The sequence below is a fragment of the Acyrthosiphon pisum genome, chromosome A3 (assembly GCF_005508785.2).
Source record: "Acyrthosiphon pisum isolate AL4f chromosome A3, pea_aphid_22Mar2018_4r6ur, whole genome shotgun sequence".
NCBI lineage: Eukaryota > Metazoa > Arthropoda > Insecta > Hemiptera > Aphididae > Acyrthosiphon > Acyrthosiphon pisum.
In genome coordinates this window covers 34820729-34838709 of record NC_042496.1, presented here as the reverse complement: position 1 = coordinate 34838709, position 17981 = coordinate 34820729, and the positions used below count along the sequence as shown (strand labels likewise).

General features: G+C 29.1%; 2 protein-coding genes across 10 annotated transcripts in view; both read left to right on the top strand.

The window, feature by feature from the left end:
* The window catches only part of LOC100162729 (patatin-like phospholipase domain-containing protein 2), an 11024-nt gene extending 2561 nt beyond the window's left edge, over window positions 1-8463 (top strand). For 4 of the 6 annotated variants that reach the window (XM_016807267.2, XM_016807266.2, XM_016807273.2 and 1 more), the window contains 12 exons: window positions 1613-1725; window positions 1802-1921; window positions 2990-3178; window positions 4832-4915; window positions 4988-5167; window positions 5238-5410; window positions 5503-5666; window positions 5768-5885; window positions 7817-7945; window positions 8053-8082; window positions 8177-8267; window positions 8400-8463. In XM_016807267.2, the coding sequence (XP_016662756.1) occupies window positions 1613-1725; window positions 1802-1921; window positions 2990-3178; window positions 4832-4915; window positions 4988-5167; window positions 5238-5410; window positions 5503-5666; window positions 5768-5885; window positions 7817-7945; window positions 8053-8082; window positions 8177-8213 (1337 nt within the window). In that variant the 3' untranslated portion in view covers window positions 8214-8267; window positions 8400-8463. The remainder of the gene's footprint in view (window positions 1-1612; window positions 1726-1801; window positions 1922-2989; window positions 3179-4831; window positions 4916-4987; window positions 5168-5237; window positions 5411-5502; window positions 5667-5767; window positions 5886-7816; window positions 7946-8052; window positions 8083-8176; window positions 8268-8399) is intronic. The other 2 variants (XM_029491766.1, XM_029491765.1) reach the window with 2 other exon arrangements.
* Window positions 8464-10347: 1884 nt separating this feature from the next.
* Window positions 10348-17981, top strand: part of LOC100166817 — a 33268-nt gene continuing 25634 nt past the window's right edge. Inside the window, exons 1-5 of one of the 4 annotated variants that reach the window (XM_029491762.1) lie at window positions 10348-10851; window positions 15165-15352; window positions 15457-15595; window positions 15669-15746; window positions 16760-16857. In XM_029491762.1, the coding sequence (XP_029347622.1) occupies window positions 10786-10851; window positions 15165-15352; window positions 15457-15595; window positions 15669-15746; window positions 16760-16857 (569 nt within the window). In that variant the 5' untranslated portion in view covers window positions 10348-10785. Of the gene's footprint in view, window positions 10852-10934; window positions 11540-14190; window positions 14314-15164; window positions 15353-15456; window positions 15596-15668; window positions 15747-16759; window positions 16858-17981 lie in introns of those variants that run through there. The other 3 variants (XM_029491760.1, XM_029491761.1, XM_029491763.1) reach the window with 3 other exon arrangements.

Genomic DNA, 17981 nt, shown 5'->3' with positions numbered 1-17981 from the left:
CGATTTAGCCCCCCCCCCATAAAATATCCCTTATTTATTTAGATATAAGCCCCCTATGGGTTATTTTAAATAAATAGTTTTGTTAGGTGGACTTTAGCCCCCCCCCCAGAATTTTAACCCTAGTTGCGTTTATGCATAACCTTCCTCTTCCGCCTAGGCCCTAATCCTTGGCAGTTAAAAGCTCATAGAGTTCTGGACTTCTGGTATCAACTCAAATCGCATCGTAAATTTGAACTGCCACATAATATATAAATATATTAATAATAATACGCCTTATAATAGTTATTATACCACATGAAAATAAAAAATAGGCTATAAGTCTCCCTTACCGGGCAACCTTATTTTTTGAAATTGTTTTTTTGAAAAGGGGTGTTTTCACGAGTTAAGAACGATGGTGCAAAAAAAAAATTGGCGCAAATCATTATTTTGGATGTTATAGCCTTCCAAAGCTTGTGATTTTAGGTTTATACGCATGCGCGCAACACTACTTTAATGCCGCGCAGAGGACCTTGGTCCTTGAGTTTGGCGACCGGAGCCGACAGGTGACAGGAGGTCCTTTGAGTTTGAAGACCGGAGCTACTATACTTTTGTTACTTTAACTAACAAGGTTAGGTTTACTTGTTGGGTTATCCGTCTGCCCGAAGGGCAGGTATGCTCTCCCCCCGTGACCCCGAAGGGTGTCGCCCTCCCCCCACCACAGATTTGCTATTTATAGTCCCGGCAGGCGAAGGGAACCACTATATACTTATTTTACTTTAACTGGCCATCGAGTCCGGCAACCTCCATCCAACGAGAGGTCCGGAGGACCTCGAGTTTTGCGTCGGAGACGGTAAGCAAAGAGATCCACTATATTATACTTATAGTATATAAATATGAAGTATGAAAATTAATGTGAAAATGATGACAGTGAAAATTAGTTAAAATAAAATATTTTTAATATAAACAACTCTTAAGTCCTCTACGCGGCATTATAGTAGTGTTGCGCGCATGCGTATAAACGTAAAATCGCAAACTTTAAACTGCTACAACTTCCAAAATAATGATTTGCGCCAATTTTTTTTTAAATCGCCAAAACACCCCTTTTCAAAAAAAAAAATTTCAAAAAATAAGGTCACCCGGTAAAGTATAAAATTAATAGATTAAATAGATATTACCTACCTACTTAAATCAATAATAGTGACTAGATCTTTTTCGTGGTTTTTAGGGTTCCGTACGGTAAAACGGGACCCTTAGCTATTACTAAGGCTCCGCTGTCCGTCCGTCCGTCCGTCCGTCTGTCAAAAAGCTGTATCTCATGAACCATGAAAGTTAGAAAGTTGAAATTTTCACAGATTATGTATTTCTATTGCCGCTATAACAAAAATTACTAAAAATCCTAGAATATATAATATAAGCAGTGTTGTCGACATGTTTATAGCTGATGATGGTACGGAACCCTTTGTGCGCGAGTCCGACTCGCACTTGGCCGGTTTTTTACACATAGCAACACTGCACTTTAAAATATGCAGAACATAATTATGTAGGTTTAATTCTGCTAGATAGTAAAGCTTTGCTCAATATATCGTTATCGGCAGTAATTTGTGTACTCAGTAAAGTATATTCTTATTTTTAGAATTGATGACAAGTCAAATGTTAGATATCGTAAGAGAATCGAGATCAAAAGCATTAGGTCCATTTAGTCCATCTATGAATATCACAGAACATTTATACAATCGTCTTAATAAGGTTAAATAACTTTTTGTCTTTTTAAATATATTTAAATAAGATAAATTGGATAAATTAGAGTTGTTTTTCCTTATAGGACTTACCTGATGATGCGCACAAGCGAGTAAGTGGTAAATTATTTGTGTCACTAACAAGAGTTCCAGATGGTAAAAATGTCATCATGTCTCAATTTTCTAGCAAGGAAGAAGTGATACAGGTAAGAAATTTCAATTTACCTGTTATACAAGACGGTTTTTTTTTTACTTTAAACAAGCACTCATTTTCGATCAGCAGTATTAACGTTTTAAAAAATATTCTTTTGCATAATTTGAATAGTATTACAAAACACAAATATATTAATTCATTTATATTGTTTATGATTCTTTTATTGTTATCATTTTTAAATAGTATTTTTTTTGGAATGACGGTGCACATTTTAAATTTTATATCTAAAGTAGAATATTTTTCTGAGAATTTTAATACCTCAACGAGGCTAACGAGGCTAATGAGGAGTTAGGTACCTAGTATAGTTATTACTTTTAAGTTACCTATAACCCGTGGCGCCCAAGATATATTTTTCAGGTGTAGCAAGAAAACATTTTACCCACTCACCCACCCACCCCCTTAAAAACACACAATTATATTATTTTATAAATTTTATCATATTTTAATTGATAATATTAGTAAATATTAAGGTATTAGCCAATATAAACTGTGATTTATTATGAACATATTTCAAGTTGATTATTTTATGTAATTATACCCACCCACCCCTTATTTTCAAGGCGTAGCGACTGCTACACCTATTAATAGGGTTGGGCGCCACTACTTATCTACTATCTGATAGGTATTTTAAATGTTGACAGGTAGAATACCTTATGAACTACGAGTAGGTACCTATAGTACAGTCAGTACTACAGTACTAAACTACTAAATATTTTGTGGGGTAGTGTCTCTGTCTATGTACCATTCCACATTTCCACAATTCCACGTTTTTCATTTGAACTTAAAATAAAAAAAATAATTATTCAATTTTGAGACGCCACGCCGTGTCTGTTTATACTTTGTCAGTATACAACCCACAGATATATACTAATGGTATATATCTGTGGTACAACCTACCTACCCACAACTCGCCTGGTATAATTATTATTTATTTTTATTCTCATTTCTAAGTCTTACCTATGATTCATATTAATAATGAATGCCAAGAGACTGTGCTTTACTCTTAAATTTGAATAATAAGACATTTCAAACCGGTAAATTGATGCATTTTGTTTTTCAGGTATTATTAGCTAGTGCTTTTATTCCAGTATTTTCTGGATTTGTGCCACCTTTGATTGGTAAATATAGGTATATTGATGGTGGATTTACTGACAATTTACCAATAGTTGATAAGAATACTATAACTATTTCACCATTTAGTGGTCTTACTGATATTTGTCCCCGTGACAACCCTATTAAGAAGTATTTAGTAAGTAATATTTTTTTTCTATTTTACTATCATAATTCATAGATATTAGTAGTCTTGTAAAGTATCTATAATGCTAAATACATCCTTACTGGCTCATCCTACAACGTATTGTTTCATAGGTACCTATCATAATTAAGGAATTAACAATCTACAACTCATCAGCCATCACAATTTAAAATATAATATAATGTATTTAAACCCATATATGTCGTTCAAGCATTTGATCGGGTATGGCACCCAGGCCTTCTTTATAAATTAAAAAAAAATTCTTTCTGCGCCTTATTTTTTTTTCTTCCAATCCTACCTTAATAACCGATTCTTTATTACAAAAGTAGGCACTGAAATGTCGTAAATTGCCTCTATTCTAGCTGGTGTCCCCCAAGGTGCTATTTCCTCTCCCTTCCTATATAACTTGTACACAGCTAACCAAACAACTACCATATACTTCAGTTGCTGAATTTGTAGATGTCAAAGTTATGTACACTTCTTAAAATGATCTAAACACTGCTAAATTATACTTACAAAACCACCTAAACAGTCCATTTTCCTGGTATACTAAATGAAAAGTAAAAATTAACAATGAAAAATCATCACACATTACTTTTTCATTAAGACAAGGTGAAATACCTTGAGTTAACTTAAATAACCAAACAATACAAAAAGTCTCCAATGTTCGTCGTTACTTAGACTTAACGCTAGACAAAAGTCTCACCTGGACAGAACATATAAAAATTAAACGTAACACTTTAAATCTCAGAAAGAAATCACTATATTATTTACTTGGTAACCACTCAAAACTCAATCTAAATATCAAACCACTAATTTATAAGCAACTTCTCATGCCTATATGGACTTACGGCTTCCAGATATGGGTTGCGGCTAAACTGTCAAATTTAAACAGAATAGAAAAATTCCAATTGATCATTTGATCACCTTGCGTATGATAACTGAGGCCCCCTTCTACGTATCCAATCACACACTTCACATAAACTTACACATAAAAAATGTCCTCAATTATATATAGACGTTATCGTTCACAATTAGTAAATCACCCTAACCCACTAATCTCAGCACTTGACTCAGATTCAATACCTGGAAACCCACAAAGGGGGCTTAAGAGAAGATGGTGTCGTGACCTAAACACTTAATCCTTTATTAAAATGAAAAGTTCAAAAAAAAAATTATATATATATTTATAACAAATTAAAAATATTAAATATAAAGTGTAGCCGGTTTGGTTACTTCTTTTTTCATGTAACACTTGTCATGTTTATCTTAGCAGTTAGCACGTACCTACCTATTCTTATTGTAAATCGAGTTTTACAGATTGAATACCTATATTAAAAACAAAAATAATAAAAAATATTTAAACCCATGATAGATTATAATAACTTATTACTTGTGATCTCTTAAGTTAGGTACGTATACTTTGTTCATTGTCTTATTTAATAATATGTCGTGTAACTAAAATTTACAATTTATGGATTATGATACCTAGCTGGTACCTATATATTTATTACATTCTGCTAGGTAGTTGATTATTATTTAAAATATTGTGTATGTATTTAGGTATTTATTTTCAATTTTAAATAAGTACCTAACCATTGTAGAATTTATAAAAACAATAACTTGAAATATTTATTTTTGTTTTAGTTAAAGATATCAAATAATAGTTTTGAAATGACTAAAACAAATTGTTTCCGAGTAGCTAGAATAATGTTTCCACCAGAACCAGAGGTATAATGCAAATTCAAAATAAGTATCTGTTAAATTTTTTTTATTCTCAATAATCTTGGAAATCATTTTTAGATGCTTGCTAAATTGTGTTATCAAGGTTTTGATGATGCTCTAATGTTTTTACAAAAAAATAATCTAATTAACTGTAAAATGTGTTTAATTCAACGATATGGTTTTATATTATCCAAGAATAATATTTGTGACATGGCTGGCTACAACCCCTCATGTATTGATTGCAAATGGAATAATGCTGTAAATATTTTTATCAAAGTCAATAAATAAATTGATGTATCTTATATTTTATTTTATTATATGTTTTTAGTTTGCCAAAGTACAAGGAATGCCATATTTCATCACATATACTTTGGACAGATACATTGACTCACATAATAGCATTTTCAACGGACTCTTAAAATCTAAAGGAATGCTATTAGTAAAATTATTCACCCAACCTTACATAGCTATGGGAGATTTAGCTTGTGAATTTGTACTCAAGTAAGTAAAGTTTTTCTCGTAACAAATTATGTGGGTAAGTTTTAAAAAAGTAAACAATATACATGTATATTATACAAAATACATATTTTTAGGGTTATTCGTTCTTCTAGACATTTTCAAAAACCTATGTGGACATTATCTAAGTATGCTATAAATAGTTTATTGCATTTTATTGATATTTTCAGCGAAAAAGGTTTAGAATTTATTGACAAAATATTATCCTACAGTTGTATGCCAATCGAAACCCACGGAAAAGGTAATAAATTAATCTTTTGAATTTCTAAATAATACATATACCTACCTAATAACATTTATGTTACATAAATATTTATACTTACCCATTAATTTTGTTTTTAGATTCACCTTATTATTATTATTACAACAAAAGGCATGAATATAAAAAGTGTATAAAATGTTCTCAAAATTGCATAGAATATTTTATTAATTATAGTCTAACAGCTTCATCTGTAACTATGTAAGACATTTGGACATATATATTTATTTAAGTAATTAATTTAATGAATGAAATGAAAGAATTTAAAATATTTTAATTTATATAACATAATATAAATAAGTTAGAAAAACTCACTCTGCGAGTGTGTTAGAAAACTGGTTTATGAACGTATTTTAATGCATTTCAATAACTAATAAACTATATTACCATAGACAACTTTAAAAAAAAAATTGGTAACCTTCATATTTTGTGAATTGGTACCCTATATTTTAATATTTGCCATAAAAATAATAATTTATTTGCAATCATAATAAATACAATACATAATAGGTAAACAATATTTGAATTTATTAGTTTACAATATTTCAGCATTGAGCATCTCAAGCTAAGCTTGTGATGCTGGGATGAATCTAGGTATATTAAATACTCATATTTTTATACCTATTTTTTAATACTAATCTGGTATGGAATTTACTTTGAATTTTGAATTTTATATTTTATATTTTAATAATACAATTTTATCTGATTTTTGAAAGAAAAGTGAACAAGTCGGTAGGTACTTTTGAGGGAATTGAAAATTCCCAGTAGTTTCATAAAAGCGTCGGGAAAATCAAAAATAGGAATTTTTTTAAAAATTGATTTATTTTTTTGGTTTAACTCAAAAACTAATAACATGAAGACACTTGAAATTTTCGACAAATATTTATAGTAGCATTTCCTATACGTGGTAATATTTTTGAAATATTTTGACTTTTTTTAGCCTTGAGAGCTTTGTTCTTTTCGTAGCTAACATAAGACATTTTAATAGAAGGTTCCCCTCAAGTTTTTCTTCCTTTAACATTAAAAAAAAGTTTGCTGGGAAGTTCCATTCATATTTGATGACTGTCTGAATTTAAAATTTTTACGATATTTGATATTTAAAGGTAGGTACCTGAATTAACGTATTCCCAGCAATCGGTTATTGATATTAAAAATGAATTACTGTTGATACTTGAAATTTTCCCCAAATATTTATATTAGAATTCTCCATACATGGTAAAATTTTCAAAAATGTATCACTCTTTGTCTAGTATTTATAACCATGAGTATTTTTTATAATTTTGTAAATTATTCTACAGAAATGCATACAATTTTTTTTTACATTAGAAGTTTTAATAGCAGATTCCAAACTAGTTTTTCTACTTTTATAAAAAAAAAAGTCTATGCTATTTTTAGCCATAGGATATTTTAGATTTTTACTAATTTTTTTTAGTTGCCTATTAAATTTGATTATTTTTACAAGTATGCTAGGATGACTCGACATCTCCGCTCAGAATTGTTTTTTGTTAGCAATTATTTATCATTGAATCAAAATATAACACATCCATCACAATGACATGTTCTATAATTTTATTGTTGAACAGCAGAGCAGTACCCACTTGTCCACTTTTTATTTATTCAAATGTAATATCACAGATTTTGTGGTAGTATTAATAAAATGTATCGTGATAACTGGATAAGTCATAGTTAAATATATACTAATATGAAAATGAAAAAACAATATAATCAAACGTAACTCATATTAACTGGTAACTAACGACGGATGGGCACAACGCGGATATTAGGGTTTCTAAAATTATACATAATGGGGGGGGGGGGGGTGAAACAGTTAAACCTATTAAGAAACTCAAAAAGTATTTCTAATTCTATTAAAAAAAAAAACACATTTAAGATAATATAATATGTAATATTATACACTCTGGTTTTTACAGAAGCGTAGGAGTGCCACCCAAATTATAGAAATAGTGTCTACAGAAATTGTATCCATTATAGCAAATATTGAAAAACATTTTCTATAATTTTGGGTGGCACTCCTATGCTTCTGTAGATTTCATTTAATATTATGTAAAGGAAATAAAATAATAATTCTGTACCTATTATTTAAATTGCTTTTATACATTAATATTTTTTAGAGATTCTAATGGTTATACATCATCTCAATTGTCGCAACTTAACTTGCATGGTCATCAAATTAAATCTACGAAGACTGAAAAACATTGTAATACAGAATGGAAACTTTCTTTAATCTCAGAAACATCAACGTTAGTACACATAATTAACTAACATTTGATTGAAAAAAGTTGTTATAGTTATTACCTATTATATTTTTATAAAATGCTTTAAAACCTAGTTTTACTAATTTTTTTAGTGAAATCGCTGCTGATGAAACTTTAAATAGGTACTGCAAGAGTTGGATTATCTGAATACCTTGATAAACTTAAAATACATGTTTTACCTATATCCTATAGATGATTTATTTGATATGTTTATAGCATGATTAACTTGTCATACAATTATATTGACATATAAACAGATAGTTTGGATACCTAATACCTACCTATTGCAACTATAACTTATATATAGGTATGAATTTTTTTCTTTACATAAGTAGGTACTGTATTTTATAGACACTGATTTCAATTATTATTTATTTAGGGCTATTTCTTATCTTTTATTATTACTACTATACTATTATAAATTTTGTATTTTTTTCAGATAGAATTTATAAACACTTGTGAATTTTGAATACCAAACCTTAACTACATGTACCTATTGGATATTATGATATTTGAAGATCCTTCATTTTATTGGTCAATTAAATTCATTGCAATCAAAATATTTTTTTCTGCATTCTTGAAAAATATTATATTATTTAAATTAGTCACAAAAACTTTTAAAGACCTGTTTTTTTATTTTTACATTTTTATACCTATATCTTTTATTTATCTTAGTTTGTATTTTATTTTGAATATCAATTAACTAATTCGTTTTTTTTGTTTTCATTCAATAATTTTAAGATTATTTTGTGTCATACTTCTATTGTATTGTTTAGAAACATGTATGTTTGCTTGAAATATTCTTATTAACTAACCATTCTGAGTAAAACACTGAATAATAAAATTTAGTTATGTAACAAAATTAAATTATTTATACTATATAGTTGTTAGTTAAGACTTTCAACATATTTGATTAAAACAATTAGGTACCTAATATTGTAACTGTGGCAAATTTAAGAGGGGCGGGGTTGATGTGGCGGTTTACTTATTGGGGAGGTGTTAACTGTTAATTTTAATGTAATATTGATAAGTAGTACTGTTATATTTACAAATGAATAAAATTAATTAATACAAAAAAGTTGTACTTATGGATGGGCATGAACCAATTGCGCCAAAACAAAATTTGTATTTTAGGGTCAATATACCAATTGCGCAGCATATATTTTAGGGTCAGTGTACCAATTGCGGCTCTTATATTTTACGATAAATATACCAATTGCGCTTGTATTCAAATTCTTTAGATTTAGAGATATTGTTTTTTGATCTAATTCCATCAACATCAACATAAACACACTAAAATGCTTGAAAATTACGTATTTATTGATCAATTGATTACTGGTTAGAGTGACTGGTTATAACTTAACTTATAATACATTTTATAACGATATCAGGAATTTTATGAAACGTTATTATTATTACGCACGATTTAAGATAGTACTATCTTAAATCGTGTTATTACGGACATTTGATCACGGAAATATGCATTTGAGTGATTGACGAAAACAAGTTATCGTTATCATTTATCATACATTTTATATACCTAATTGACGATCAAAAAGTAACTTGTTAAATGTGAAGAAAAAAATGTTTATTTATTTATAATTTTATATTATATTATGTATTAATACTTGCATAAAAAATTTATAACTATATAACTTATAACTTTTCCTTAGGTATTGTAAAATGTTTTGAGCGCAATTTGTCTATTGACCCTAAAATGTATAAAGCGCAATTATTGGTATATCGACCCTAAAATGTTTAGAGCGCAATTGGTATATGAAAAGGTAATTGGTAAACTCCCTTATGGATATTTATATATAATATCAAAAATACATTTGTACAATACTTCAATTTTATTTATAAGACTGAAGTTAATTATGTATGTAGTTGTTCTTTTATATTTATAATATTACAGAATGACAGAATATAACAATAATACATTAATACCATGATATAATTAATGTAACTTTAATAATAAAAGTTTACCACCATGCACGGTCGTATTAACGATATCGTATAATATAGTATTTACTATTAATGTACAATATTTATATTTATATTTATACTACAAATTCCATATTATTATACGTAATATTATGATAAACGTGATACGTCTAAGGCCTACTCATCCAATAAAAGAGCTCATGGTTTACTCTGTGCCCGTCTGCGGGGTGCAGTCGTGAGTCTTGACTCATGGCTGTCGCCTATTTGCCTACATGACAAATTAAATAATATTTATATATTTATTGGCTATGATTAGGGCACTATAGAGTATAGATACAACCGTGGTTAGTGCACTATGCAACATGTTGTGATGGTGTATAATCAATTATTATTATCAACTGCCGTGCTGCAGTGGTCGTTACATTGATATTTGATAACGATTTAAAGTATTTTGCTTTTTGAAACGTTTCATTGTGAATTGTTTTTGTTTATATTTAGTGAATTGTTTTGGATAGTGCGTCAGTCTGTGCCCGACGTCGTGGGCTCATAAATACATCATAAATCTTATCCTTTGGTTTCCGGTAATTGGTCAATCGTGGTTTTCACTTTTCAGGGTTATCTTTATTTAGAATTCGGTATTTCGGCGTGCGCGATTCTAGCGACTATTCGTAACGACTAACGGCGTGTCGGCTAAACTATAATAGTTATATTCCATTTTATATTTGACAAGCCGCGTGTGACAACAAGACGTGACCCGTTGGATTTTCCCGTCATTCGTAGTTTTAAATTTTGAATGAGCTAACTCATCGATTATTGCAGTCTGCAGACTTCTTTCTGGTTATTTTTGAGTTTAATTAGTATACACGCTCATAATAATAATAATGGTTATGAATTTTCTTACGTCCAAACAAGTTTTGGAGTTCTTGCCTTTGAACACGTGGACCGAGGTATGTTAAAAATTATGGTGGTTGTGGTTTTCACTTTTTAATGTTTTATATGGAGAGTATTAATATTATTTTTTATTCAACTTTAATATCGTGTAATCATTATTATCGTTCTACAAGGATAGTTCCAAATAGTTCATAGTAGACATACCTACCTGCATGCTCGTTTTAATTTTTAAATGTTTTACATAAGTGGGTGCGCATGCAGTTAGTCCCAACCATTGAAGAACTATTAATTTCATATATTTCCTTATTTAACAAACAAAAAATATAATATTGACGGTATAAGTACCTTACCAGGCAACCTTTTTTTGATAAGGTGTGTATTGACGAGTTTAGAACGCTGGTGCAAAAACGATTTGTGCAAATCATTATTATGGAAGTTATAGCCTTCCAAAATGTATACTCTTGTGCACAACACTACAATAATGCCGCAAATGCCACTATAATGTCACACAACCATAAAATGGATGGACGACCTTCAGTTAGGCTACTGAGGCGACCGGAGCCGGCAGGCGAAGTGACCCATTATAATACTTGTGTTACTGTAACTAACATTGTTAGTTTACCTTCTAGGTTATTCGTCTGCCCTCGACTTTATTGCATGAACGCAGCACAGCGAGCGTATGGCCACACTTGCATCGCTGTGCGCAAATTGCAAAATGCAATTTTTTACTCTGACATTCTTGAGGTAGTGTTCCATAGTAAGTTAAGGGATATTTTTGTTTTAAAATGACAAATAACAAAAATGCTGTTTTGATTTGTATGTGTTGAACCATTAATCGTTGTTTCTCTTTGCGTGAACGTTTGCCAGTGCACCAAAGTCAAGCGTGTGGGCGGCCGAGGCAAAAATAATTATTTTATCGTAACTTTTAAACTAAAAATTTCCGCTAAGTTTTTCTAACATTTTTGAAAATGCATGTGAAAACAATATTTAAAAAAAAAATGTCAAAAACAAAGGTTGCCCTGTAAAGTAGTCTTGTTCCATAATATAATATACAGTTATCAGATAACTTGGCACAATGGTGGTGGTGCAAATATGCAAAACTAGTGGGTCCCTCCGTATTTGATGTTATTTATAATTATTTTTATTGGTTATCATACTCAAGTGGCTGGAGGCGGTAATTATATCTTCTTTATTTTATACAACTATGATTTATAACATAAATTAACTAACGTCATGCAAGTATTAAAATAATACTTAGATAGAATTACTTATCTATGTTTAAAATCAATGCGTATTGTTAAATCTGTGTATGGCGACTATCCTAATTCTGTCACCTTGTCATTCTCTACAATTCTCTAAAAAATAAAAATGCATTTCAACATATTATGCTAGTCTATCACAAATCTAACTTTGTAGACCCAGGCACCATGTACCTACTTAACATGTGTGGACCGACTATAGCTCAAATGCCTCAAAATAAAAGACAGTTTAAACTCATTGGTCCATGTTAAATTTTTATAAAATAGTTATGCGCATTTCTTAAGCAATAAAATCATTCAAGTAATAACTGTTAATTTACTCAAATTGTAATCTGTTAAATTCATATCTCCTTCATAAATGTTTTTATTTTTTTCATTTATTTTGTGAGAATTTACAATCTATACAATAAGTGGTACAATAAGTAAATGTGAATGAATGAATATAGAATGATCAATGAAGTGGTGAGAAAAAGACAATGAGTAGGAGTTTCACATTAGAAATTCTTTCTAGGATGGTAATTTAGGGAGAGATAGTAATAGACACGTTAAGACGTTTGATGTGCCTTGAGAAGATCTCTGGGCCATTCGCATTTGAGGCTTCTGGCTGCGTTGTCCGGAAGAGCATTGGTATGAAGTTGAGCGATGAGTGATTTTCGATATAGGCGTAGATAATATTTGATAGTTGTTTTATGGTAGGGATTTGAAGGTCATTGTGTAGAGCAAAATTTGTGACGCACCATTTGCTTAAGCAATCATGCGAAGGCAGATAGCTTGGAATGCTGGTATGGTTCTTGTGTTTGTTAGTTTAGCGGTATTCCAAAGAGTGATTCTGTATGAACAGATATATTGCAGTAGGGGTTTGTAGAGTAGTAGTTGGTTGGAGATGTACATTTTATGAGAGGCCTGAGGATGTGTAGGCGGCTATTTAGTTGTTTACGTTTGGTTTTGAGGTGAGGGCCCCAGGAGCCTTCTGTCAAACAGCAGACCGAGATATTTGACTTGATTTGTGTGAGGAATGATTGTGTTCTCAAATGTTATGTGAGGACAGTCACCGGGGCGGAGGGAAATAGTGTCATGAGAAAATTTGGAGTTAAAAATCTATCATTGTAATACCTAACACGGTTATGATTTATTACTAATAAATAATTTCTGTTTTAATAAGCGTGAAAATCCGAGGCTCTAATTTTGCTGGCAGTACTGTAGTAGTCATTCCTTTATTATTAAGAGGATGTCAGCGCACTATTCATTTTCTCTCTCTGGCCCACGCGCAACATAGATAAAACGCATTCACGCAAAATCATTTTTTCTATGCCTTAAAGTGATCTTAGAATAAAGTCACCTATTACATAAAAGATAGAGAATAATATTTTTGAGGGAATGACATATCGATTTTATATTTTATTATTATTTGACTTTGTATTTGACTTTCAAAATAAACAAAAAAATGTTGTTAATTTAAATGATGTTTAATTGTTTTGAGACAATATTTAGACAAATCGATATGCCATTCCCTCAAAAATATTATTCTCTATCTTTTTTGTAATGGGTGACTTTACTCTAAGATTACTTAAACGCATAAAATAAATGATTTTGCGTAAATATGTTTTGTCTATGTTGCGTGTGAGCCAGAGAAAGAAAACAAATAGTGCGCTGATAGCCTCTTAAACTATTCAGAGATTCTATCTGTCTCCTAATAACTTCACAAGTTATATATATGTATACAGTCGTGGTCCTAAAATATATTTGCTCCAATCTGTATAAATTAATCTTCTACTTAAAATTAATTTTTTTTTTTTTATTATTAAATTCTCTAACAAACTAAGGTTTATATAATTAGGTATAATATCTTAATCCGTGTTTTCTGATAAAATCATAGTTTTTTATCAGTAAAATAACTATTATAATCAGGGCTTTGCACTCGGACGTAACCAGAAAACCGAATTATTGAAAATTAAGTGGCATATCATTTTGTATGTATTTTTTGCAACTAACGCGACTAAGAAGATAAGAAGATAGTAGTTTAAGTGTGAAACGGATAATTCAATTTTTTTTTTGTAACCAACAAAATAATTCATTAAATATTAAAAAAGACCTTGATGCTAGATGATTATTTTATTTTATTTCACAATATTCAATAATAGACAATAGTAATTGTGTTGTCTAACATTCTTAATCAAAAATAAATACAACAAAAATACGTTTAACTAAAAATTAAAATATGTAATAAGCGAGAACTTTCTTCTGTAGAAAAAGGATTGAGTAAGTAATAAGTATTAATATTTAATTTAATTTTTAAATTTTTTTCATTATGTTTACTTTAAATATAAAATCAGATTACTATATCAAACTTCCATTGAAAATCTCATGTTAATTAATATACAATGTGTTTTTTTTTTTGAACACCCGATTCAACCATAATTAACCTAAATAAATTTGCATTTAACCGTAACCAGAAAAGTGTATTAACCCGTAACACCCAAATTTTCTTTAATCACTCGAAACTCAGAAAAATGATTCCGTTGCAAAGCCCTGATTATAATCATAAAGAATACATTTATAGTAGCCAATAAGGAAAGTTAGGTTAATCAGTTTTAAGATTAAATAGCTATTTTATATATTTACTTTATTATTAATTAATTCTTAGACCCATAGAAACAGTTTAATAAACTGCTTAATAATGTACCAAAGTAAAATTATGATCAAAATCATTTTAAATTAGTCCCAAAATTTTAGTTATTTCCCCTAAAATTATGTAGCATCCCATGAAATTTAAAAAAACAATAAAACAGGATGAGAAACATACCACATGTATGCCTAAAACTGAACTGAATATCAGTAAAATCATGTCTACCTTGGTATACCCCTAGGTCCATAGACTAAATTTGGGCGAAAGGAGGGGTTTTATGAAGAGTCAGTTGCCTGCCCCCACCTCTCCCAGAAAAAATAAGTATAATAGAGCAAATTTATTTTAAATACCTAGGTCAGTAAATTGTGATTAATTTTTACACCTCAAACAATTAGAGCCAAGTGCCACATATGCCTTATTGTACCAATTATTATCATATTTTCTAAAAATATTAAAGATAATAACATACATTTTATTTAAATAGGTTCATTTGCTTTCAAATGATTCCAAGCTTCCAAGTCATTCCCAAAATGTATACCTGGTGACAACTAAAAGTAAATTGGAAAAGCGAACTAAAGATATGGAATCAATTTCATTACTAAGTAGCTTATTTGATAAAGTTACACAATTTAAACTTTTAGAAATAGTTGCTGTTGAAATTGAAGGAAAATGGTAATTTATTTAATATACAATTAAGAAATAATGTACTTTAATGCTATTTTACACAACATGGAACAAATTTCTGCTTTTATAAATTATGTACTGTGTTTATTTAGGTACAGAGGGAAATTAATTGGTTTCAATGAATATCTAACTGATAATACCAGAATTGAATTAATTGATTATGGCTCTTTGTATGATACTAAGTTGGAAAATCTGTTTGTCCTTCCATATTATTTTATGTATGAACCATTAGTAAGTAAAAGTTATTTAGATATTAAACGCTTAAATTTAATTCACTTAATGTTTAACAAATTTTATATTCTAGGCTTTACCAGTCACATTCAAAGATGATTTTATTCCGAAGAAAACAACATTTTCTATAAAACCCCTTCTGCCAGAAAGTGTAATTATTGTGTTATAACTTAACGCTATTATAGGCGTTTCTATGGGTGGTTCCTGTCATGCACAGGCGCGACCTACAAAATTTGGGAACGAATCTACTTTACCAGACAACCTAGCTTTTTTAAAATAAAAATTTCCCCTAAAGTACTAACAACTTTTGAGGGCTTATTTTAAGAACCTTGAAAACAATTTGAGAACACTTATCGTTTAAAAGTTATTGGAATAATGATTAGTATATGGCATAAATACACTAAAATTTGTGCAAATCATTAGTTTTGAAATTAAAGTAGGATGAGGAACGGTGGGTGACTATAGAAAATAGAACTTAGCTAACATAACATAACCTAGTGAGGGATTTTTTAACCAAGTGGTTCCCAATTATTGGTCTGCGTATCAATGTTAGTGGATCCGCAATTGTTTTGTACCATTGATTAAATATAGATATAATACAAGATATAATATTCATATTATTTTGAATTTAATTAATGGTAGTGTTTTTCATCAACTGTAATGAATTTTCATTTTTTTTTTTTATTTTAGTGAAATTATTTAATTTGTTTGAAATTCCGGTTATTTTTGGACTATTGAAACTCTATTATCGCGAAAAAGGTTTGTTTTCTTTATTCACATTGAAAAGTAAGTATTTATTAAAAAGGGGTGGTCCCCGGGCCAATTTTAAGTTTAAATTAGTGATCTGTAGCCTTATACTAATTCGGAACCACTGACTTAACCCTATAGTTAATGTGACAATATCAACAATTTTAATTTGAGGTCACTATTGAGCAGTATAAAAGTTTGCTCAAATTTTTATAAAATTTTTTTGAATTTAGCATGCTAAAACAAGTATTTACAGAAAACAATTTCAAAAAAATAAATAGTAACCTGGTAAAGTAGATATATTCCATATAGCTTGTGAAATAGATCTTCACACACCCATGCTTATAGCTAATATTATTTGTACTAATTAGTTTTATTGTATAATTTTTTGTATATTTCACTATTATTCATTCTTAGAATCTATTCAATGGTGCTGTTCTTGTTCAAGTTAACTGCAATGATACAAAGTTGGAAAATGGTGTTAATGAAAAACAAATATTAGAATCAAAAACAGAGTAAGTTATTATTAAAGTAACTTAATTATTATGTAGTTGATATACCTATATTTTGTATTATTATTATCAATGAATAATTAAAATGTAATATTATAGAAATCATTATTTTGAATTCCACTCTTATAGTACTTAATACAAATTTAAAATGGTATGTTTTATTAAACTATTAATGTCTAATCCTATTTTTTTTATAATAGAGCCCCTAATTCAATGTTTTCTTTATAAAATAATTGAATTAATGATCTACAGGTATTTCTGTTGGTACCTAATATTCGTTTGTTATCATTTGCCTATTTGTTGTAAAGATTTACAGCAATAAAGCCTGAAGTCAATTTTTAGGTTGAAATAATGTATAAAAAATTTGGGTAAGTGGATGTCGCTCAGCTGTTCAGTAGGTTACAAGTGGGTAATGGATGGTGTTAAATTTGAATTTAATGATATTATATCATGGTATAAGAAAAACGATTCTGAGTGAAAACGGTCAGTCAGCCTATGATATTACTAAGTATATTTGATGATATTAAGGTGAATAAAGTAATTTATATATTATAACCTATTTATGTGGAATCTTGTTTTAAATTTTCAATCTTTAGCTATAAAAGTTGAATATTGTATACATTTTTAACTACAAAATAATTATTAAATTTTAAATTTGATACATTTTGTCAAAATTTGATCCTTAAATGCTTATAAAAATTGTGCCTGTATTTTTAATATTTTTCAACTGCTATTGTGACAATATATCAGGAGCCTTGTATTAATTTTTTACACTTTTTTGTCCAATAGATAAAACTTAATTGATATTTATAGAAAAAAAAACTAGAAAAATTGAAAACTTACAATGTCCGTAAACAGCTCAAAAAGAGTCAAATTATTTTCAAAATTTTATTGTATATATTAAATGCTAATATAAACATTCAGCGAAATTTTCAAGTTTCTACAGTCATTCGTTTTTTAATAACAACAAAATAAGAAAATCGTCTCATGAGAAATCGAGCGAATATCAAATGTTGTAAAAATATGAATTTCAAACGCTCATAAAAATTTTATTTGACTATACCTTATAGACATTTTTTTTTTGATAAAGGTAGATTATCCTATAAGGAATCTTGTATCACATTTTA